Raw genomic sequence first — 25,228 nt, 5'->3', positions numbered from 1 at the left:
AAAATATAAAGGCAATAGCCACATCTCTTAAAAGTGGCAGTCAATGATCAAAACTAAACTGACAGAAAAGAAATTTGAATTTGACAGTCAATGCCATTTAGTCATTCCAGGAACATAATGGTCACAATTGAGCGTCCAAGAAGCCATTGACCATCATTATTCTTCTCTTCTCTGAATCATGGCAAGATCAATTTGTGTTTAAATAATCAGGTATATGCTTTCAATTAAGATAATTAAATCAATCCTTCCAATTCTCAATGATGCTTGCGCTTCCACTGATGAGTTTAACCATATTCTTTTCATCTACCTTTCATGCCTTCCTCCTCTTGTGTTTGAGTTTATTGAGTTCAGAATGTTTCACCATCAGAACTGTTGCCACAACCAAATTTGGAAACGATACAGACAGACTAGCCTTGCTTGAGTTCAAGAATCGGATCATTAATGGCGATTCCCTTGGAGCACTTGGTTCTTGGAACGATTCTCTCCATTTCTGTCAATGGCCTGGTGTCACATGTGGTCGTCGTAGGCATCAACGAGTTACTGTCCTCAACTTACAAAACCTTGATCTTCTTGGAACTATATCTCCTTACATTGGGAACCTCACTTTTCTTCAAACTATCAACCTCCAAAATAACTTCTTCCATGGCGCCATCCCCCAAGAGGTTGGTCATTTGTTCCGTCTACACAATATCTCTGTTAACAATAATACTCTAGAAGGAGAGATACCAACTAATCTGACCCACTGCTATAACCTCAGAGTCCTCGATGTGAAGTATAACAACCTCAACGGAAAGATTCCTAGAGAACTTGGGTCTTTGTCCAAACTTACTTCTTTCTACCTACGTCGCAACTACTTCATCGGACCGATACCAGCTTCTTTAGGGAACCTTTCATCGCTACGAGATCTTGCGATATCAGAGAATGGTTTGGAGGGAAATGTTCCAGAAGATCTAGGCCGACTGACACACTTGACTTACCTTTCTATTCATTTAAATAATCTCTCTGGTATGCTCCCTAACTCACTTTACAATATATCATCTCTCAAGATCATTTCTGCCTCAGACAATCAAATGCATGGGAGCCTTCCACCAGATATAGGCCTCACCCTTCCAAATCTCAGTTTTTTCAGTATTCCTTCAAACCGATTTACTGGAGGAATTCCAGTTACCCTGCTTAACATTTCAAAACTCGAAACATTTGATATTGGCGATAACAGTTTTGGTGGAACAGTCCCCACTCACCTGGGTGTCCTTCGAAATCTCTACTGGCTAAACATTGCTTATAATGGATTTGAATCTGATGAATTAAGCTTCCTCGCTTCCTTAGCCAACTGCTCATATTTACGAGTATTGAACGTAAATGACAATATGCTCAGAGGTTCATTGCCGAGCGCTATAGCCAACCTCTCCATCCGGCTTGAATATTTAGCCCTTGGAGGCAACCAAATATCTGGAAGCATCCCCACAGAAATTGATAATCTCATCAGTTTATTAGCGTTTGGCGTGGAGGAAAATTTCTTAACTGGTAAAATTCCTCCTACCGTAGGAAAGCTCCAGAATCTAAATGAATTGAACTTGAGGGACAATAGATTCTTTGGATTGATTCCATCCTCCATATGCAACATCACTTTTCTCTATAAACTCGACTTAGGAGGGAATAAACTTGGTGGAAGAATTCCTTCTAGCCTTGGAAATTGCCAAAATCTACAAGTATTGAAACTTGATTACAACAATCTTAGCGGTACCATACCCAAATCCATATTTGGACTTTCTACCCTATTGACGAACCTTAGCCTAGCTCATAATTCTCTTTCAGGTTCTCTACCATTGGAAATAGGCAAGTTACAAAATATTGGATTTCTGGATGTCAGCGAAAATAAGTTATCGGGTGAAATTCCTACCACCATTGGTGATTGTTTCAGTTTAGAATACCTTTCTTTGGAGGGTAACTTCTTTAATGGAACTATTCCGCTGACACTGGGTTCATTGAAAGGTATTCGAATTCTAGATCTTTCAAGGAACAACTTATCAGGGTGGATACCAGAAGATGTTGAAAATCTCGCCTTTTTGGAAAGTATGAATCTATCATTCAACAATCTTGAGGGTGAGGTACCAACTAAAGGAGCTTTTGCTAATCCAAGTATAATTTCAGTGGTTGGAAATGATAAGCTTTGTGGGGGTATCATGGAACTACATTTGCCAATTTGCTCATCAAATTCTACAAAAAGAAGAAAGTCTTCTAACACCAAAGTACTAATCAGTATAACTACTGTGGTTCCTTGTTGTTTCCTCTTGCTATCATGTTTCCTAATTATTCTTTATTGGAAAAGAAACTCCAAAAGGAAACCTTCGGATACACCTCCCATGAATGATCATCAACTTCTAAAGGTTTCTTACAAGGAACTCTTTCAAGCTACCGGCGGATTTTCTATGGAGAATTTAATTGGCTCGGGTAGCTTTGGCTTTGTGTACAAAGGAATTCTCAGTCAAGGAACAATTGTTGCAGTAAAGGTTCTCAATCTTCAGCGACCAAGAGCTACCAAAAGTTTCATGGCTGAATGCAATGCATTGAGAAACATTCGGCATCGAAATCTGGTTAAGCTTTTAACTTGTTGTTCAAGTTTGGATATAATAGGGAATGATTTCAAAGCTCTAGTTTTTCATTATATGCCCAATGGAAGTCTTGATGAGTGGTTGCATTTGGATGTGAATACACACAGAGGGAGTCTAAACATTCTTCAAAGGTTAAATATTGCAATTGATGTAGCCACGGCATTGGATTATCTTCATCACCATTGTCAAACACCAATAGTTCATTGTGATTTGAAGCCGAGCAATGTTCTTCTTGATAATGATATGACCGCTCATATTAGTGACTTCGGTCTAGCAAAGCTACTCTTACAAGTCAGCAATGATTCTTGTTCGATCCAAACTAGCTCATTTAGATTGAAGGGGACTATTGGCTACACTGCTCCAGGTAATTTACTATTCTATACCCTTTTATCAATGACTATTAAATTAATACATTTTTTTTCATATTTCTTAATTAGGGTAATTTGCTAAAACTTCCCCTCTTTCGTGATTGCAATCACCTCCCCTGAACTTTCTAATACAGTTGCAAGTAGACCCCCTTTGTTAGAATCCTCTAAAAATAGGCATGAGAATATCCAAAATACCCATGCAGTTATTTTTTACCGAAGTCTTTGTTTTTCAAATTTTCTCTTCATATGAATCGCTAACCCAAACCCTTCCAATCTCGTTTCTGATGAAATCGTTTTTTTTTTCAAATTTATCTTCATATCAATAGCTCAAAGGTAAAGCTGAAACTTTAAATTCTCTAATTTTTTTGTTGTTTATAAAGTTTGTATTGTTTTTTTCTTTTATGTAGAAACCTGCCTCAATAGAATGTGCATGGGTATTTTGGACATTTTCATGCCTCTTGTTAGAGGATCCTAACAAAGGGGGCCTAGTTGCAATTGTATTAAAAAATTCAGGGGAGGTGAGTGCAATTATCAAATTTAAGATGATTCTCTAATTTTCATGGAAGGTTTCAGCAGATTTGTTAGAGGATTCTAATAAAGGGGGTCTGCTTGTAGCAGATTTGGAGACATTTTGTTGCCTCTCTCTCTCTCTCTCTCCCCACATGATTAGTAATGTAAGGTTGTTATTAATTAGGTAAATTAGGTTAATATGCCATCAATTTAAGACGAGTTATACTTCATCTATATATACTAAAGTAGTTCAGACCACATCGGATGGCCTCTCCTTTCTCCCTTATCTAAACTTAGAGCTCCTGACCCCTTTTTGCTATAACCTTCTTTGATCTCTCATGAAGTAACCTCAGCATTTTCCTCTCCCTCTCTCAAATTGCCACCTCAACATATCTCTCTCTTTCTCTCTCACTCACTTTCCCATGGCCACTTGATTTACACTCAATTACGATTCTCCCTGGTGAAATAGTAGGAAACTTGCTAAACAATTGTTTGTTGCATCCTAATACATTATGAAACTTAAAAATTCATTTTGGACCCTAAACAGGGGCTCCGCCCCCATTCATTGTTTGGTTTGTACATAAGAGAAGAAAACATTCTTCTCTCCTAGGTAAATCTCTATCTTCTTACATCACAATGTCTCTAAATTATTTTAATCTCCTTTAATTAAGGGAATGTTTGCTGTCATGGATGTTTTCTAAGATGATGTTTATACCTTCAAAATGAGAGAAGTGAATAGTTGACTTTAGATACTTTTTTATAATTTAAGCCAGCTAGGTGCTATTCAGCATGTAAAACATAGACAAAAGAAGGAAAAACATTAGTACCTAATGATGCACGATCTAGTGCTCCCTATTGGTGGACAACTCGAACACCATACTGAGTAGGTCACCTGGTCGAGCTACAAGAAACAAGTGATCAAAGTGTTAGGGTTACTTTACCCAGGGTGGGCACTTTGATGCTTAAGTTAGCGAACTAATAATGTGTTTCAAGAATGCAAGAGAACTAGAGTGTGTGAGAGCTAAATCGCACATACATTTCTATGAATAGGGATGCCTTTATATAGGCAAGCTATCGTGAGACTCACGAAGCATGTTTGAGATCTCCCGCCCATCAGATTTGGAGGTGGTTTCATGCTTAAAGATGGACTCTGCGTAAAAGGGTAGTGTTTATCTAGTCGTGCCTGAAGCGGGTGGGGTGATAACCGGCTCTTCCAACGTGGCGTCATGATCCCAGGGAAGTCAGAGATGATAACCCACTCATGGAGGAGGTCGTCCGACACATCAGGTAGGTCGCTAATCGAACTCAGGTCAGGTTGACAGAAGCATGTCACCTCTTACACCAACCTGATATTTTGCCAGGCCGTTCACACTCCGGCTTGCCGAAGTGCTGCCTAGGTCATCAAGGCAGGTGTAAGGTTTTTGAGGTGCTTCCGAGGTTTACTTACATGGTGATGAGATGTCGTTTGGTTGTTTTAAGGTGCCACATGTCATCAAGTCATTGGAGGGCCAAATCGCCCCTCATTAATTGCCCCCCACTCTTGAGTCGATGTTGGTTCGGTGAAGGGAGTAGCTCCCTGTCAATCTCTGGCCCATGGTGACTCGTTTCATCGATTTGCAACTCACCCGACCTATCTGCCCGACTCTGCTTGAGGGCGGACTAGCATACACAGAAAATTCAAATTTCAAATTTTAAATTGGGCATGCAAATTTTTAAAATTCAAATTTTCCTACAAGTGGCGTAACCTTCTCGATCGTCAATCTGTCCTCGCGTCACCTCATCTGCTGGTTTTTTGCGCCCATGTCTATAAATAGGAGGTCTCTGCAAGGGTACCATTTATACTGTTTTGAGTTTTCTAGCAAAGAAGTGAGGCAAGAGATTGGAGGTGAATCTTGTTGGGAGGTCACTGTCAATTTGGTGGGCTAAATTCGGTCAGGAAAAGTCAATCTCCTTTCCTAAAAAGCTGGTGAGTCTTTTTCCCTCTTCCTTTTAGTTATGTCTTCAAGTAAGTTTGAAGGGGGGGTCCTCCTATTCTGCTCAAGCCGAGGAAGGGACTTCTGTGCGAGATCGACATGGTTCCCATACAGGGACATCAACTTCTTAGCGAGAGCCGTAGTCGAGCTTCCTGTTTGGTCCCATTGAGCAGAGCGGGGAAGAAGTTGTTAGTCTGGTGTCTTCTTTCCACATCGCGAATGATTTCAATTGCATAATGCTTGGCCTGGACCAATTACCATGGAGCCATGGCCGAGGAAAAGTCTATGTTTTCGAGGCATTTATCGTCAGCCTCCGATTTCCTCTACCTACATCCATTCATTGTCGAGGTGCTCTCTCATTATGATATTTCTTTGGGGCGACTCCACCTGGATTCCATTCAGACCATCGTAGGAACAACACCTTGTGTTGAGGTCCAACGCCTTGTACTTCAGTGGTTAATGTTAGATCAATTCTTGGCCAAGCCTATGCTTATTCAGGTTGGCCTGAGTCCTATAGGTAGGTTAGCGTAATTGTCACTAGTCTTTATATTAAAGGATACCTTCTAGATTAGTTAATTCTCTTTTCTTTTCTGTATGTTTCCTTAGAAATGGCGAGTGTTCCTTCCCTCCTGGTAGCAGCTAAGAGGCCCTCAATAAAGAAGAGAAGGGTGGCTGACTCCTCATTTTTCTTGTCAATGAAGGGAGGGTTCATTGGCCGATTCCGAGGAGAGGTCTGTTGTGTGCATGCCTGAGGTTGTTGATCTTGAAGGGGGCAACGATCCCATGTCCGTAGAGCCTGCTCAGGTCGCCATAGGTCTAGCTGCCTCATCGCACCAGTTTGTCCCAGAAGAGTGCACCGCCCGCCCCTCTCACTCTAACATACCTTGATTTGTCCCCAATATTGACGTTTGGATTACTGATTGTCTAACCAATCCTCTGGTTGCTCTACAAGTGGGGAGGGGGATCCATCTTCCTAAAGATTTCCAATACTATAGCGGGCATGATCCTGCTGACGTCGGCACAGGGATGACTCAGTGCATCCTACAAGTGTGTGTCCTTTTCTTCTGATGTCTACTTCTCTTTCCTTCCAAGCCTTACTGCTATTGTTTCTTCTTTGCAAGCGAACTCGATGGGCCAAGTCTTGCTAAATCATGTCACCGTGTCTAAGCGTGAAATGCGGGAGATGCAGGCGAACATAGAGGCCTTGCAAGCCCAACTGGAGGGAGCTCTCTTAAGCACTGAGGCAGCCCACCATAGTGCAAAGGAGGACCATAAATGCTTCTATAAGCTTAGTGCCACATGCAGCGCGAGTTAGAGGAGGCCAAAGGGACCATCAGCACTCTAACTAACAAAGTGCAAACCAAGGATCATCAGCTAGAAGAGCGGCAAACTAAATATACTAAAGATATTTATTGTGTCGAGGTCACAGTGGTCGAGCATTTTCTCTTGTCATGAGAGTAAGAGAAGAACAAGATTGATTATGTCTTCTAACTTCAATTTTGGTACTCTATTGATTAGGTCCATACTGGACGAGTTGGCCACACAAGTTGACCAAAAGCCTCTAACTTCGGATGAGTAGGTTGGCGAGGTTAGCAATGTGGCGGAGGATGAGGTTGACGATGGTCTGCAGGACGATGAAGAAGAGTAGCTGCTAGTGAGGAATCTGTGTACATGTCTTTAGAAAATTACTATGCTTGGAGCCTGTGTGCTCTTGAATGTTCATTTGTTTCTTTGCCTTCCTTTATTATGAATGGGTATGTACCCTCTTTTCTTTTGTGAATGAATAGACCAGTCTTTCTGTACACACTGTGCCTTCTTTCTTTCCCTTTATTTTCCATCACTAGAAAATAGGCTAAGTGTTAAAACATGATCCGAGGTTGTCGAGGTGCACCTATGCCTAGATCTCAAAGCGACTAGGCTTAGATTTCAACTAAGTCAAAATGTTGTCGAATTGTATATCTTCTCGACGCTGCTGAGCTGCCAAGCTGTCGAGTTGTCAATATCTTCCAAAGTTGGCATAGGGGGCCTTAGAAATGAAAGCATTTTGGCTTCCCCTTGTTCGTTTGACCAGGTCACCGTAGCGAGCGTCCTATTCTTTTTCTCTTGCAGATGCAGCTTAAAACTTCCAAACTCATAAGTAGTACCTCCTTAGGTTATCAACATTCCACGCACGGGGTACCTGCTTCCCCTCCAACGTTTCGAGCTTGTACGTGCCTTCGCCGATCACCTTGAGTACTCTATAGAGGACATCCCAGTTCAGACCTAGCTTTCTCACGCATGGCTCAGGTACCATAACCTTCTTAATACCATGTCACCAACTCAAAATTGGCGTCTCTTAACTTGTGTGTTAAACACCGAGCTATCCATTGTTGGTATGCTATGGTCCAAATGTAGGTTGAGTCGCGAACTTTCTCCACTAGGTCAAGGTTAGTTCGCAGCTCGCCCTCGTTAGCCTCCTCGTCATACATCTCAAACTGCAAATTCGACACTTCAATCTCGACTGAGATGACAACCTCCATCCCATACGTCTCGCCAGTCGCCATCTTGATTGTAGTTCGGTAGGCCTAGAGAACACTAGCAACTCGTTCACCCACAAAACTTTATCTTGGCACACCAGTTCTGAAATTCAATGCCTTCAAACTGCTTGGCACACCAATTCTGAAACTTAAAGCCCTCAAATTGTTTTCCATTGTTTGACCTCATCACCTTGGGGAGTCTGAATCTGTAGACGATGTTCCTCTAGAAGAAATTTTGGACATTGCAAGATGTGGTGGATACTAGCGGCTCGACTTCCACCCACTTAGTAAAATATTCCACCGTGACCACCAAGAACCTCCTCTACCCAGTCATCGGTGGGAAGGGACTAAGGATATCTATCCCCCACTACGTGAATAGCCATGGGCTGGTAAGGTACCTCGGGTTGGCGGCAGGTTGGTGTGGTATGTTAGCGTATCCCTAACACTTGTCACACTTTTGAACTAACTCCATTGCATTCGCCTTCATTGTGGCCCAATTGTAGCCTTATTGTAAGGCTTTCTAGGCCAGCACCCTACCCCAAGTGTCCTCCGCAGAGACTTTCATGGATCTCGCATAACACTTGTTTCACTTCTGTTGGATGTAAGCAGGGAAAGTAGGGGATCGTGGACGACCTATAGTATAGCTACTTGCCAATGATAACATAGCGAGCTGACTGCCGCTCTACCCTCTGAGCTGCATTGCACTTTGCTGATAGGGTCCTGTGGTGCAGATAGTCAATGAGCGGGTCGATCCAGCTCGGTTCCGCAGTCAAAATAGGAGCGACCTCTTCAACCACCCTTTTCTATGCTATGTCGTGGCAAGTCTTCAATGTAGATCATTCTGTTCATGGTGTCCGTTGCACCAGCAAGCTTCGAGAGAGCGTAAGCCTCAATGTTCTCAGACCTTGGAACTTACTAGATGTACTAAGAGTGGAAGTTGGGTAGGATATTTCCAACCTTAGCTATGTAGGCCAACATGGCGGGCTCTTGAACCTCATACTGCCCATTCACTTGGTTCACCACTTGTTGGGAGTCGCTGCACAGCACAAGATGTTTGGTGTTGACCTCCTTTACCAATGATAGCCCAACTATTAGTGCCTCATACTCACTTCATTGTTCGAAGCTCAAAATGTGAATCAAAGAGCAAACTATAGTTTCACCTCACTAGGTCCATAGAGGATTAGCCCAGCTCTGCTTCCGCACTAATTGTACAATCCGTTCACATGGAGGATCCAAGGCTTCTCATCCCAATTCGGGTCAGGCATCGCCCTAGTAGATTTCTCTGAGGTGGTCACGAGCTCGACAACTTCAGGGATTGGCATGCTGAACATGCACTCGACGACGAAGTCTAACAGGACCTGGGCCTTGTTTGTTGGGTGTAGCTCAAACAGGATGCCGTACTTATTGAGCTCGGTTATCCATTTTGTTAACCTTCCCAAGGCCTCGGGCTTCTGAAGGACTTTCCTCAGAGGTCGATATGTTAGGACCACAATGGTGTGGATTTAAAAGTAAGGGCGTAGTTTATGGGCTGCTAACACCAACAAGAAATCTAGTTTTTTGATATTCGAGTACCTCATCTCGACGGCATGTAGAACTCTACTTACATAGTAGACAGGTCGCTGCACCCTGTCCACCACGCGAATTAAAACCGAGTTGACTAACTCATCACTCGTTGAAAGGTAGAGTTTTAGTTTGTCTCCAGGCTTTGGCCTAGTTAGCAAGGGTGGTGAACATAGGAACCTTTTCAACTTGTCAAACTCAAGCTGGTAGTCTTCAGTCCACTTGAAGTCTTGGTTTTTTTTAATGGCTTTGAGAAATGGAAGGCACCGCCCGACTGACGTAGAAATAAATCGGTTCAGGTTGGCTATCCGACCTATAGGCCTTTGAACTTATTTAATCGACCTAAGGGGCCTCACATCTGGGATGGCCAAGATTTTATTCGGGTTGGCATCAACAACGTGACTCCGACGATGCACTTGTTTGGGTTGAGCTTCATGTTATACTTTCTCAAAATGTCAAAAACACAATTATGTTATAAATTATAGAGCTCAAAGATTGGGTTTTAACAACCATATCATCAACATAAGCTTCTATTTTACTTCCAATCAAATCAAAAAAAATTTTGTTTACAAGATGTAGGTAGGTCACCCCATCATTTTTTAAACCAAATGGCATAACTTTGTAACAATATAAGCCCGTTTCAATTACAAAAGTTGTTTTTTCCTGGTCATTTGGATCCATCTGAATTTGGTTTTAGCCGAAATAAAAATCCACGAAGCTTAACAGTTCGAACCCTGAGGTTGCATCTACTAGGCAGAATATCTTAGGGAGTAGGAAGTTGTCCTTTGGGCAGGCTCTATTGAGGTTGGTGTAGTCAACGCACATGTGCCACTTGTCATTGGCTTTCTTCACAAGCATGGAGTTTGCTATCTAGCTCAGGTACTGGACCTCTATAATGAAATCTATCATGAGGAGCTTCCCTACCTCCTTGTCCACTATCCTTCACTGTTCTTGGGCGAGGTTTCTTTTCCTTTGTCGAACTAGTTTAACTAAAGAGTCAACATTCAACCTATGAGTTATGACAGAGGGGTCTATGTTGGGCATTTTTTCTTTTGACCTAGTGAAATCATCTAGATTATTAATTAAAAACTTACCAGTTTAGTGCGCAATGGTTCCTTGAAACAGGCTCCAATCTGCACTATCTTCATGGTCGGTATCCAAGATTGGCACCAGGATAGTGCCCTCCATGGGGTGAGCTCTCTTATCGTCATTCTTTGGGGGCACCTCTATGTTGACGTCAATGGCCTACTTCCCTTTCCCTTTCAGCGTGGCCACGTAGCAATTAAAAGACTCGAGCTGATCACCTCAAACTACTCCCACTCCATAGTCCATCAAAAATTTCATCGATAGATGGTAGGTCAAAACCACAACTCTGAGGGCATGCAGAATCAGTCAGCCCAAGACGGCATAGTAGGGCGAGGGAGTTTCTACCACTAGGAAATCGTGGTCGAAGTGCACTTGGTTTGGAGTTGAGCCCTCTATCACTTATACTCTTACTCGGCCTAGAGGCTACACCACTTCTCCACTGAACCCGACCAGGGGGATGGTGGCCCCTAGAAGGTCCTTCCTCTCTAGCTCCATCTGCTCGAACACCACCAAGAAGATGATATCTATCTAGCTATCGGAGTTGACAAGAATCCGCTTTACCTTGAAATCATTTATCACTATCTTGACCAAGAGGGTATCATCATGTGGATGCTAAATCCAATGAGCATCATCCTTGGTGAAGTAGAATACTTCTTCCACTTAAGGGCGCTTAGGTGGGTTCTCGTCCTCATGCACGAGCTCCTAAATAGAGTTCTTCCCGGCTAAGGTGTTGCATCCTGCTACGATGGACCCGTCCATCATCAGGTTGATTACACCACAGATGGCCGCTTTACTGGTGGTGGGTCTTAGGGAGGTTGGTCCCTGTTTTGGTCCTTGCTCAACTATGACACTTCTCTAGGCTGGTCGACAAGTCAATGGCAGTCTTCCTACTTAATGAATTGCTTCAAGTAACCTCAGTGGATCAGCTCCTCAATCTTGTTCTTGAGGTTACAACAATTTTCTGTGTCATGGCCGATGTCACAGTGGAAGTGACAATACTTATTTGCCCTATTGGTAGGGTCTCCTCTCATTTGAAGTGGCCATCTAACGTACTTGATTGTCATTATCTACATTAGGATCTCCCATCTCTTCGCATTTAGTGTAGTGTAGTTCTAGTTCTGAACGAAATGGGTGGAAGAACATCGGCTTGAAGACCTACTACCTCTATAAGGGACATGCTCCTCCGTGTTGACCTGCTACGCCAGTTACTAGGGGATCAACTGCACCATGGAAACTTACTCTTCCACTTCGACTTACTACTCCCAAACTCGTCTTCTGATCTCTTTCATTTACCACTCAGCCTTAACCGAGACCCGAGCTCTTCTTTGGCCTTTGTGAACTAGGCGACCTAGTTGAAGAACTCCTCCATAGAGATCGAAGGGTTCAACTCAACCTCCCAATGGAAGTTAGGATGTCAGACGCTATTAACTACCATGGTGAGTTGTGCGGCCAAGTTGAGGTTGGGTATCTGAAATCATTCCTAGTTGAACCACATAATGTAGCCCCAAAGCTTTTCACCTGGTCATTGGACCACATTCATAAGACAAGTCATTGACTTCGAACACCGCTTGCTCATCGCGAAGTGGGTGGTGAAGAGGTCAGCAAACTGGCTCTACCTCTTAATTGAGCCTGCAACCAGTCCCGAGTACCACATCCAGGTTTTCCCTAGAAGGTGGTTAGAAGGCCATTCATAGGCTTGCATCGTTGGCCCTGTGTAGCTGCATTAGGGCCTGGAAACTCTTGAGGTGGTTAACTAGGTTGGTTGTTCTATCGTATGGTTCCATGCTAGGGGCCTTGAAGTCCTTAGCTTGTGGGGCCATAAGGATTTCAAGGGCCAGTGATGAAGTGCGGGACACCGGCTACGCTGATAAGGTGGAAATCTGGCTCACTTCTTTCTTCTCTTCTTCCTTCATTTCTACCTCCTCATTGTCGTTCGAGGCGAAGCGACTCCTTCTGTGACACCTCAGTGGAGCTGGTGGCCTCAGATGTCATAGCTCGGGTTGATTCCACAGTGGGAACCTGGTTTGGGTCATCATGATGATGAAGTGGGTCTAGTACTTGATTCTGGTTTTGGCCGCCAGGCTATTGAGTCTGGTTGACGTTCTACTCGGCGACCTAATATTGTTGGTGTCGTTGCTATTGTTGCATCCCTGCTAATGCAACAAAACAACCTTCTCACATTCTCATCTACAGGTCTATCTCGTAGATGAATTACACTAGCTCGTGAAACTAGCAACCACCAATCGCAACAAGAACTATGGAGGGCTCAACTGTTGGAAGAGGCGCGTTCATGGTAGGCAAGGGGCGGTTAGGATTCTACGTGACAAATGGCCTCTCCTTTCTCCCTTACCCCAACTGAGAGCTCTTGACATCTCTTGCTATAACCTTCTTTGATCTCTCATGAAGTCACTTCAGCACTTTCCTCTCCCCCTCTCAAATTGCCACCTCAGCATCTCTCTCTCTCTCTCTCACTTTCCCATGGCCACTTCATTCACACTCAATCACGATTCTACATGGCGAAATAGTAGGAAACTTGCCAAAAAATTGTTTGTTTCACCCTAATACACTATGAAACTTAAAAATTCGTTTTGGACCCAAAATAGGGGCTCCACCCCCATTCATTGTTTGGCTTGTACATAAGAAAAGAAAATATTATTCTTTCCTGGGTAAATCTCTGTCTTCTTCCATCGCAATGCCTCTAAATTAATTTAATCTCTTTGAATTAAGTTTGGTGTCATGGTTGTTTTCTAAGATGATCTTTATACCTTCTGATGATGCACAATCTGGTTACTCCCTCGTGTCTTGTGACATGGCTCGAACAAGGTTCTAATCTAGCAGTGCCAAGCTGATGTCTTTGTGTCTGAGCTAAAGCGAGCTGCGAAGAGAGAAGGATGAGAGTGCCCAGGTAGTTTTACCTGGGGAGAACAGTGCAATGCTTAAGTTAGTATTGGAATCTCTTCAAAACGTGTGAGAGAGATAGAGTATATCAGTGCACATACCTTTCTAGATGGATCTGGGCATCTTATATAGGCCCTTGGATTCAGGGGGCTCAAGGTAACTGCCTTGAGCTATTTGTGGAGTCGTTTCCCTATTTTCGAGCACATTAAGGTGTTAGTTGAGAGATCTTCACAGGAGTCACGATTTGTTCATGTAGAATTTGGCATACGGTATGGAAAACTGTTCTAAAGATCGCGTTATCGACGCCTTTGGTAGCGAGCTACTAGGGATGGTTAGCGAACTCTTCCTCACAGGTCGCCTTAGGTCCTCTCAGCTCGGCTGGCTCCTAGAACAGGTCACCGTAAGGGGTGGTTAGCAAGCTCTCCTTAGAAGGTCGCCTTAAGTCCCTACAACTTGACCGACTCCAAGGATAGCTCGCTGTAATCCTACGGGGTCAACTAGTTTGGTTTCGCCGAGGTAGAGGTCGGCCTGGGTGAGATGTTGGTGTGTCACTGGCACTGGCTGGTGTAGGATGTTGGCGTGTCACTGGCATTGATCACATCTCAGGACCAACTCGATCGCATCTGCTTTTATTGTGGACCAGTAGTACCTTTGTCGTAAGGCTTTCTGAGCAAGGGCACTAAATTGATGAGGATAATTTGGCCCTTCCAATTGTACAGCAACACCTCGGCACCAAGTCAGCAAGCTAGCTCAATAAAATTAGCTCAGAGCATCTTACCTAGGACGACCTCTACCTCGGCGAGACAAAACTAGCTGACCCGTACGATTACAACGAGCTATCCTAGGTGTCGGTCGAGCTGTAGGAACTTAAGACAACCTGCTAAGGAGAACTCGCTAACTACCCTTGTAGTTCCACCTTGGCAAGGCCGAGATGGCAGACCCGTAAGATTACGGTGACCTATTCTAAGAGCTGGCCTAGCTGAGAGGACCTTAGGCGACGTGCGAGGAAGAGCTCACTAACCGTCCCCAACAAGTCGCTACCAAACTCGCCGATAGCACGACCGTTAGAACAGCTAGCCATACCGTATGCCAGATTCTACTTGAACAAATCATACCACCTGCAAAAATCTCTAAACAAAAACCTTAATTCGCTACGAAAGGAGCCAAGATACTGATGCAGATCTGCGACCGCAGCTTCGTCCAGTGGCCAGAGAAGATGAAGTACCAGAACAAAAAAAGAAATCGGGAGAAATACTATGACTTCCATCCAGACCACGACCGCAAAATCGAAAGTTGCCGCGGTCTGTGCCATCACTTGGAAGACCTCGTCCACCACAGATACCTCAACGGGTTCGTGAACATTAAGGAGCACAAACCAAAAGTGGAAGAATTTCGCCCCGATGCACCACTACCCAGAGCTCCCCTAGTGAGAGTCATCGTTGTCATCTCAGGTGGGTGACTTCTAGGGGGAGAGTAGCTCAGCCAACAAGGCCTATGCTAGACTCCATCAGGTTGAAGACAAGGAACAAAAAATACGGAGATAGTCTAATCCTATCACTTTCACCGATGACAACCTCAGGGGGGTCCAAATGCCACATTACGATGCCCTCGTGATAACTTTCGAGGTCGCTAACTTTGAAGTCTGACGCATACTAGTAAACATAGGGAGCTCAGCCGACATCCTCTTTGAAGAAGCTTTCTAACAGCTCGACATCAGCAAAGATAGTCTCACGCCAGTCAACACTCCCTTTGTGGGATTCTCCAGGGGATCTCTCATGCCCCAGGGGAAAATCACCCAACCACTGCTTATAAGCGATGACCCCATCACCACTATGACAATAGTCAATTTCATCATCGTCTGTGTCCTTTCCCCTACAATGCCATCCTCAGTCGACCGATGTTGAATGCCCTGCGGGCCTCAGTCTCTACATATCACCTGGCCCTGTACGGAGTAGGCATAGCTCGTGGAAAGCAGAAGACATCGTCCATGTACCTCTTTTTAGTGAAGACCCAGAGAAGATGGTCTAGTTTGGATCCCTCATAGAAGGCCACCTTTGGGATGACATCATGCAACTCCTCAAGGACAACGTTGACGTGTTCACCTGGTCGGTGGCAGACATGCCAGGGATCGACCCCAGGGTCATCACCCATTGCCTAAACGTCGACTTGCACTACCGACCCGTGAGGCAAAGGAAGAGGAGTTTTGCCTCAGAATGGTAGAAAGTGACAACAAGGAAGTACAAAAGTTGCTCAACATCGGCTTTATCCAGGAAGTGGCATACCCAAACTGGCTAGCGAATGTAGTGATGGTCAAGAAGGCCAATGGCAAGTGGGGAATCTACATAAACACCACCGACGTGAACAGGGCCTACCTAAAAGATAGCTTCCCTACTGAGGATCGACTAGCTCATTGATGCAACGGCGGAACACAAACTCTTAAGCTTCATAGGCACCTTCTCTAGTTACAATCAGATTTAAAAACACCCAGATGACCAAGAGAAGATGGCTTTCATTACTGATCGAGGACTATACTGTTACAAGGTGATGCCCTTCGGTCTGCAGAGCGCTGGTGCTACCTACTAGTAGCTGGTGATTCACATATTTAAGGAACAACTTGGCCGAAATATGGAGTCTTATGTAAATGACATGCTGGTGAAAAGTAAGAGAGTCAAGTAGCATCTAGCCGACCTAAAGGAAGTCTTCTTCACCCTTAGGAAATACCAAATGAAGTTGAACCCGATGAAGTGTGCCTTCGGTGTTAGTTCCAGTAAGTTCCTAGAATTCAAGGTGATGCAGAGGGGGATCGAGGCAAACATGAAAAAGATCCAAGACATCCTCAACAAGCAACTACCACATACGTACAAAGAAGTTCAATACCTCACCAAACGAATAGTCGTACTGATCAGATTTATGTTGAAGTCTGCAAACCAGTGTCTACCCTTCTCCCAAGCGTTAAAAAAGGTGAAGGACTTTCAATGGACCAAGGAGTGTGAATTATCATTCCAGGAATTGAAGAGCTACCTGAGCTCTCCAGCTTTGCTCACAAAGTCGAGCACAGGAGATCAACTCCTACTCTTCTTATCGGCCAACGACGAGGTGGTCAGCTCGGCCCTAGTAAAGGAGGAAGGTCAGACCCAAAGGCCAATCTATTACACCGGCAAGGTCCTCATAGGCGCAAAGACGTGGTATTCAAATCTGGTGTGATCGTCAGAAAATGACTCACTTTGTGCTAGATTTGGAGTCGCCACCCATAAGTTATAGAAATGGAGGTGATGAAACCTTCGAGAATGCTTCTCAAAACTGTTTTGTTTTAATAGTGACTACAATAGCCTGAGGCACTAGCTAAACTAGTCTAGGTAAGTCTCGGATGGGAGAGGGAAGGGGTTTGCACCCCTTTCCCAGGTCCAATAGGTGGGGCCCACATGGTGTCTTAAGTGAGCATAATTGAAAGTACATAATTAATAAAAAGCAGCAATGATAAAGAAAGTAACAAACTGAAAATAAACCAACAAAGAAGACCTATTTAATTTAATTAGCCTATTTTTTTTTTTATTTTTCCTTTTTTTCATCCTTTTTTTTTAATTTTCATCCAAATTAGAGACCTGCATCCTCCATCGGCTCAAAAGGATGTTCCCTTCCATACTCACAGGCCAATCCCCTTTTAGACGTAGGAGCCTGAGCAAAAGGGTGGAAGATTACTCCCTCACCCCTTTTCTATCAGAGCCCCTACCATCGGATTCAATGGAATGGTTTGAACAGAGAGGAAGTCCAAACCTCTCGAACTGAATCAGGCAAACATTTCAATTCGAGTACACTCAATCATTTAATTAAAGCATCCATAAGGCACCATGTTTAATCTGATCTGAAGTTCATTGGATTCCTTGTTCAAAGAAGACTTAATCTCTGAAGAAAAGAAGAATCAAAATAAAAAAGAAATGCAATAAAATCAATCGATAATGTACAATAGCAATCGGTCCTTCTTTAACCATTACTGACATGCCAATGTGCCCAAATCTATATGAGCAATCTACTGAACGTCCCCAATATCCAATCACAAAGGTTCCATTGTCACCTGTGATGTCTACCAAAAATTGCAGAGACTGGTTCTGTAGGGATTCACTATCATTCCCAAAACCCAAAAGCCAGATGAAAAAATACCATTAAGGGGCTGTACTTTTTTTGGATGTAGAAAGGAAGGAAAGTTGGTCAATGGGATTTTGGTTCCCATTGACCAAGAATTCCATGTTCTTTTTTCAACTTCATGTGGGGACCAGGGAAAGTTTATTTTCTTGGGTATCACTTACCTAGGAAAGTGATACCCATCTCCTAGGTGGGTAAATAACTTTTCGACATAGGGGGAAAGTTGCTAACACTTGAATGGGACAAAAACACCCCTTTTAATAAAGAATTTCTATGGCTAAAATTTTCATTGCCTTATTTACCTGAGAAATAAAAGAACATGGGTAAATGCACTTACCTAGGTAAGTGTTTCCCAAGAAAAACTTACCTAGGTAATTGCATTTACCTGGGTAAGTAACTTACCGAAAAGCGAATAGGGCCTAAGATGAAAAGAGTGATTATAGGTAAGAATCAAGCTTACGTTGATTATATTTTGGCTTGAATGAATGGTTATGCCATAATAGGGGACTAGATTTGGCCAGAGGAGGATTAAGGAAATTACCGCCACTAATCCGGTGCCAAAGAGGCAAATAGTAGATCTCAGTCAGTTGGTGATTTTCACCATCGTTGGTTCGTTAGTAGAAAGGAAGAAGACGATGAATAGTTTTCCCTCTTTACTCCCTTCTCAAGTTTGGTGGTAATAGAAAAGCTAGGTCGAAGAAGAAGAAGAAGAAGAAGAAGGAGATGAAAAAGGGAAAGAGAGAGAGATGGAAGGGAATGACGAAGAGGAGGTGCCACCACCGCCTTTGGTTTTAGATCCGTTGTCACAGCCATCGAAATGGAAAGAAAGAAGGGGAAGAAGAGAAAGAAAGAGAAAGAAAAAGAGAGAGAGGGCAGCCAGAAGTGGAGTGTAGAACGATGAAGAAGAGGAGAGGGATGATGAGATCACCGCTACCAAGAGTTGCGACGACAACCAAAAACAGAGGAAGATTTCGAAGAAGAAGCAAAAGAAGAAGAGAGCGAGAGGAGGAGATTTGGGTTAGAGGTAGGGTGCACCACCGTTGGTTGTCGTTCGAGGGAGGCAAGGAATGAACAGTTCATTCCCCTTAATTAGAAAGCTTAGGTTTGTATTTACAATAGGGCTAGTGGCAATTTGGTAATTTTGTACAAGTTTAAGGGTATTATTGTAATTTTGAGAAAATAAGTTAAACCAAGTGTAGGAGGGCCAAACTGGGTATTGTGGTTCAATGGAAGGGAATTTTGGGCCAAAAATTGGAGGGTTGAGATGGGTTTGACTACGGAGTGGGGTAGTGTAAATGCGGGCTAGTGTAATTGGCCAAAATTAAATCTTTTTAGATAGAAGGATAAATGTAGGTATTTTTGGATGAAATTTCATAGGGTGGGGTTTTCGGATATTCCAAGTTGATTGGTAGGGTTGGATTGGCCCAACTGGGTTTGGATTGGACAGAACTGGAAAGGGTTTGATTAAGCTAATTTAAAGCCTTAAAACAAAATCTTTGCATGATGAATGGGCAAACAAGTGAATTTTGGGCTGAAATTTTATAGGTAGGTATTTAATGACAGTTTGAAGTGATTGGTAAGGTTATATTGGGCCAATTAGCCCCAAATCGGGCAGATTTGGAATTTGGTCAATCTAGAGCCTTGAAATAGAATCTTAGTACGATTGGAGGTGTTTTGGGCTGAAATTTCATATGTAGGGGTTATCTGAATTTATGGGGTGATTGGCAAGGTTTGAATGGTTTAGATGTGTTTAGATCAAGTGGATGTAGGTTATGTGTGCGAGAGGTGTCAAATTGAAATTTTTGTGTGATGAGAGGGTAAATAGGGGTATTTTGGGTTGAAATTTTATGGACAGGTGTTTTCGTGTGTTTGGAGTCTAATGATGGCATCTGGTCGGTTCAAGGGGGTCAAGATCATAAAAATTTGGGTCAATGAGATGTAAAATAAAATCTTGGTCCGAAAAACGGATAAGTGGGAGAATCTAGGGTTAAAACTTTATGGGTAGGTGCTTTGATGTGTTTAGAGTTTAATGGTGTGCTATGATTGGTTTGGATGTGTTAAGATGAAGGGGATTTGGGTACCAAATGTTTAAGCTAACAAGAGACGTCGGAATAGAATCTTCGCTTGATGAAGGGGAAACAAGAGAATCTTGAGCTGAAATTTCATAAGTGTTTTGGGTGGTCCTGGGTCTCATGGTGGTGTCAGATCTATTGGTTGAGGTGTAAGTAGGGGTCGATCAGGGACATCGAATAGGTATTGGGCAGGTTTAACAGGGGATCTGAGGGCTCTCGGGCTAAAATCTGGGTTTTTTGGGTTTTCGGGTGTTTTAAAGAGATCGAAAGCTAGCTATTGATACACACACTTGAGTAGGCACCCTAAAAGAAGGATTATATGGAGTTGTGACTACAAATCTCGCTGGGTGGCCAGATATAAACTATACTTCACTCCCTCCTTGATGCTTGGTTCCAGACTTCTTTGGCTTAAAGGTGGTTACCCCTACTCCAATCATCAGTGGCTTAATTTGTCTATGCCTAAGAGATTCTTCGATCTTGACAACTCCTTTCACCACTTCACTAAAGTCCTTTAGCGGTTTTGCAACCAACAAAGTATGGTATGGATCTTTCAAAGTCTTGATGAAGAGTCTAAACATTTCTTCCTTGGGCATGGGGTGACACAGTTTGGATGGCATTTCACTCCACCTATAAGCATAATCTTGGAAAGATTCTCCAGGATTCTAAGGCATGGACTCAAGATCTACTCAATCTAGCACTAGTTCCATGTTGTAGGAAAGGTAGTCAAAGAATGCTTCAGATACTCATTTTCCATGATTTATTTTTTTCTTCCTCAAGATTAGCAAACCACAATCTAGCACTCCTAGTTAGGCTCTTCTGAAACATTTGGATTAAGAGCTTCATTAAAACCATATTGAAACATATTCATACAAAAGACTTTTAAGTGAGTTTGCGGACAACCTTTTCCATCATATTTCTTAAAATTAGGCATCTTGAACTTCTTAGGCAACTTGGCCTCCAAGTATAAGCATAACTCCTTAAAATCCGTGATTCCCAAATTACGCACTCTTGTTCACTTGCCTCATCTCTTCTTTCAATCTCTCCAAATGATCCTTTAAGGGGGTTTAGAATGAAGGAGGTGGTGTATTAAACTTGGGATTGTCTTTGCCGAATAGGGTTGGAGAGAGCTGGGAATTGGGCTGCCCTAGAAAGCTAGAGGTTGGTAGTAGGACTGTTCTGCAAAAAGGTTGATTGGGGTGGAGGCTAGCAGTAGGACTGTTATGTAAAGCTAAAGGCTGGTTGGGGTGGTGGTTGGTGCGGCGAAGCGGTGAACACAAAGGGAAGGGGTGTAAAGGTAGTATGGGGTGTGGTAGATGCCGGAAATTCAAACGACATGAAAGGTGGAAAAGTAGTTGATGTATTCATAGGTCCGCGTTTTCAATTGGGGTATGAGAAGGAGAAGATTCGATTACGCAATTCCTTCTATGAAGAAGGGATTCAAGCTATGTCGCAGCTTCCTCAAGTCCTTGCATTCTAACTTTGATTTTGGTACTCTATCGATTAGGTTGGTACCAGACAAGTTGGCTGTGCAAGTTGACAAAGAGCCTCTAACTCCGGATGAGGAGGCTGGCGAGGTTGGCGATGTGGTGGAGGACGAGGTCGATGATGGTCTGCAGGGTGATGAAGAAGAGTAGCTGCTGATGGGGAATCTTTGTTCATGTCTTCAGAATCTTACTGTTCTTGGAGTCTATGTGTCTTGAATGTTCTTTCCTTTCTTTGAATGAATAGATCAGTCTTTCTTGTACACACGATCTGAGGTTGTCCAGGTGCACCTATGCCTAGATCCCAAAGTGACTAGGTTTAGATTTCAGTTAAGTTAAAACATTGTCAAACTGTATATCTTCTTGGCTAACTTAAAGCATTACTGAGCTGTCGAGTTGCCGACATCTTCCAAGTCGGCATAGGGGACCTTAGAGCTGAAAGCATTTTGGCCTCCTCCTCGTACGTCTTAAACTGCAAAGTCGGCACTTCAATCTCGGTTAGGATGACAACCTCCATCCCATACATCTCGTCAGTCGCCATCTTGATAGTAGTTCGGTAGGCCCAGAGAACACTGGGCAACTTGTTCACCCACAAAACCTTATCTTAGGAAAGTCGAGCTTTCAGTTCACGGAGGATCGCCTTGTTCGTCACTTTATCCTGACCGTTCGCCTGGTGTGAGCCACTGAGGTGAAGTTCTGTTGGATTCCCATCTTGGCACACCAGTTCTGAAACTTAATGCCCTCAAACTGCTTTCCATTGTTTGACATTAGCACCTTGGAGAGTCTGAATCTGTAGACGATGTTCCTTTAGAAGAAATTTTGGACATTGCAAGATTTGGTGGATACTAGAGGCTCTGCTTCCACTCACTTAGTAAAATATTCTACCGTGACCACCAAGAACCTCCTCTACCCAGTCGTAGGTGGGAAGGGACTGAGGATATCTATCCCCCACTACGCGAATAGCCATGGGCTGGTAAGGTACCTCAGGTCGGCGGCAGGTTGATGTGGTATGTTAGCATGTCACTGACACTTGTCACACTTTTGATCTAACTCCACTGCATTTGCCTTCATTGTGGCCCAATTGTGACCTTATTGTAAGGCTTTCTAGGCCAGACCCTACCCCTCAAGTGTCCTCCGCAGAGACCTTCATGGATCTCGCATAACACCTGTTTCACTTTTGTTGGACGCAAGCAGTGAAAGTAGGGGAGCATGAACGACCTACAGTATAGCTGCTCGCCAATCCTACAATATAGCTGCTTGCCAATGATAACATAGCGAGTTGATTGTCGCTCTACCCTCCGAGCTGTGTTGCGCTTTGTTGATAGGGTCCTGTGGCACAGATAGTCAACGAGTGGGTTGATCCAGCTTGGTTCCGCAGTCAAAATAGGAGCGACCTCTTCTACCACCCTTTCTGTGCTATGTCGTGGCGGGTCTTCAATGTAGACCGTTCTCTTCGTGATGTCCGTTGCACCGGCAAGTCTGCAAGCTAGCTTAGTAAAATTATCTCAGAGCATCTTTCCCGGGTTGACCTTTACCTCAGCGAGACTGAACTAGTTGACCCCGTAGGATTACGGTGAGCTGTCGGGACTTAAGGCGACCTGCTAAGGAGAGCTCGCTAACCACCCCTACAATTCCACCTCAATGAGGCTGAGCTAGTAGACCCGTAAGATTACGGTGACCTGTTCTAGGAGCCAACCCCAGTAGCTTGCTACCAAAGGCTCCAATAGTAAAACCGTTAGAACAGCTCGTCGTACCGTACACCAGATTCTACGCGAACAAATTGTAACTCTCGCGAAGATCTCCCAACTAACACCTTAATGCACCCGAAAATAGGGAAGCAGCTCGACAAATAGCTCAAGACAGTTACCCTGAGCCCCTGGAGTCCAAGGGCCTATATAAGATGCCCAGATCCACCCAGAAAGGAATGCATACTGATATACTCTAGCTCTTTCACACGTTCTCAAGCGATTCCAATATTGACTTAAGCATCAGAGTGCTCTCCCTGGGTAAAACTACCTGGGCACTCTCACCCTTCCTCTTCGTAACTCGTTTCAGCTCAGACACACAGGCATAAGCTCGGCCGTGCAACTCGGCACTGCCAAATCAGAACCTTGTTTGAGGCAAGTCACAAGACATGAGGGAGTGGCCAGATTACGCTTCATCACCTTCAAAATGAGGGAAGTGAGTAGTTTATTTTAGATACATTTTTTTTATAATTTAAGCCAGCTAGATGCTATTAAGCATGCAAAACATAGATAAAAAAAGGAAAAACATTAGTACCTGATGAATTGATGATGCGCAATCTAGTGCTCCTTGCTGAAGGAAAGCTCGGACATGGGACTAAGTAGGTCACCTGGTTGAGCTGCAAGAAAGAAGTGATCAGAGTGTTTGGATTGCTTTACTCGGGTTGGGCACTCCGATGCTTAAGTTAGCGAGTTCGAGATATTTGGACTGTTTGGTCCAGAGGTGGTTTCACGCCTAGAGATGGACTCCACATAAGTAGGTAGTGTCTATCCAGTTGCGCCCAAAGCAGGCGGGGTGATAACTGACTCCTCCGATGTGGCATCGTGATCATGGGGAAATCGTAGACCATAACCTGCTCATGGAAGAGATCGCCCAACACGTTAAGCAAGTCGCTAACCGAACTCAGGTCAGGTCAGTAGAAGCAGGTTGCCTCTTATGTCGACCTGATGTCGAGCTGTTTGCAGTTCAGCCTGCCAAAGTGGTGCCGAGATTGTTAAGGCAGGTGTGAGATGCTGAGATGCTGAGATGCTATTTGGCTGTTTTGAGGTACCACATATCATCACGTCTATGGAGGGCCAAATCGCCCCTCATCAATACCATTGCAACTAGAGGTGCAAATCGGACCTGGTTAAATCATGTTGAGATCAGACCTAACCCAACTGAGCTGTTGAACTCCAACCCTAATCCTATCTCATCCCTCTAAAACTGTGGTTGGCATTACGTATAAAAGAGCATAGATAATTTTTCCCCAAACACTGATATGATGTATACATTTTTAACCTTCATTGTTATTATATCAGATATTGGGTTTGAAGCACGGATCATACTAATAGATGACCTTGTAACCTCTTGTATGCAGAGGCATAGACGTGTGTTTGAGGTAAAAGCCTTCTAAATGTGAGGACGTGCATGCACACCAATTAGGCCGAGGGGTTTTTGATTTTTCAAAGCTCTTCTGGTATCCTACTTTTCTGCAAATCGTAGAATGAACCCCCACCCCCCCTAGTGAATATTTTATAAATAAATGATTCATAATTTAAATAAAATGCAACCAATCTTTTTTTACGAACCGTGTTTCCATTTCATAATATTCAGGAAAGAGAACACCGGCTCATTGTTCTTGTCAATTCCCAACTAGTACAATATTATCCCATACTGAGCATATCCTTGATTTTGTGGCTACAGTTTTTATATGTTCATGGTTTTTTAATTATAAAAGCATGCATATTCAATTGTATATATATATATATATATATATATTGATAGGAGTATTTTGACTATTCCCCAATTCTTAGATTTTTTTTTTCCATTTATTTCTTAATGAGATGCCTATGTTTCAGAGTATGGTACAAGTGGTGAAGTATCAACACATGGAGATGTGTACAGCTATGGAATCCTCTTGCTAGAGATGTTTACCGGAAGAAGACCAACAGATGAAATGTTTAGAGATGATTTTAACCTCCATAAATTTGCAAAGACGGCTTTGTCTGAACAAGCTGTGATCAGGATTCTGGATCCAACATTACTCCTAACCAACCATGTAAGAGGAGAAATAGAAGATGAAGCCACAACGAACTTTGAAAATCTTGATCACAATTACGTGGCGGATAAAATGCAAGAGTGTATCACTTCAGTACTGAAAATTGGAGTCCAATGCTCCGCTGAATCTCCCAGAGAAAGAATGGACATGAGTGATGTTGTAAGGGAATTGATCAAAATCAAGGAAATCTCTCTTGAAACCGGCGTTCATTAACATCAAGTAACAATA

The 25,228-nt window shown here is 43.4% G+C and overlaps 1 protein-coding gene across 1 annotated transcript; it reads left to right on the top strand.

Annotated features, from left to right (window-relative positions):
- Nucleotides 1-257: 257 nt before the first annotated feature.
- LOC104612089 (LRR receptor-like serine/threonine-protein kinase EFR) lies at nucleotides 258-25,228 on the top strand. The gene is made up of 2 exons (XM_010279404.2): nucleotides 258-2,976; nucleotides 24,801-25,228. Exons 1-2 carry the CDS (start codon nucleotides 258-260, stop codon nucleotides 25,211-25,213), a joined length of 3,132 nt encoding a protein of 1,043 aa, XP_010277706.2. The 3' UTR covers nucleotides 25,214-25,228.

The sequence above is a fragment of the Nelumbo nucifera genome, chromosome 1 (genome assembly GCF_055504915.1).
Source record: "Nelumbo nucifera cultivar China Antique chromosome 1, China Antique-T2T, whole genome shotgun sequence".
NCBI lineage: Eukaryota > Viridiplantae > Streptophyta > Magnoliopsida > Proteales > Nelumbonaceae > Nelumbo > Nelumbo nucifera.
The sequence above is the reverse complement of the archived record's forward strand: the minus strand, read 5'-3'. Positions and strand labels throughout refer to the sequence as shown.

Bases quoted from the DNA above. Each gene is read 5' to 3' on its own strand.
- LOC104612089 (XM_010279404.2), top strand. From the start codon at position 258: ATGATGCTTGCGCTTCCACTGATGAGTTTAACCATATTCTTTTCATCT. The intron at 2,977-24,800 runs GTAATTTACTAT...CCTATGTTTCAG, and splicing joins TATTGGCTACACTGCTCCAG to AGTATGGTACAAGTGGTGAA.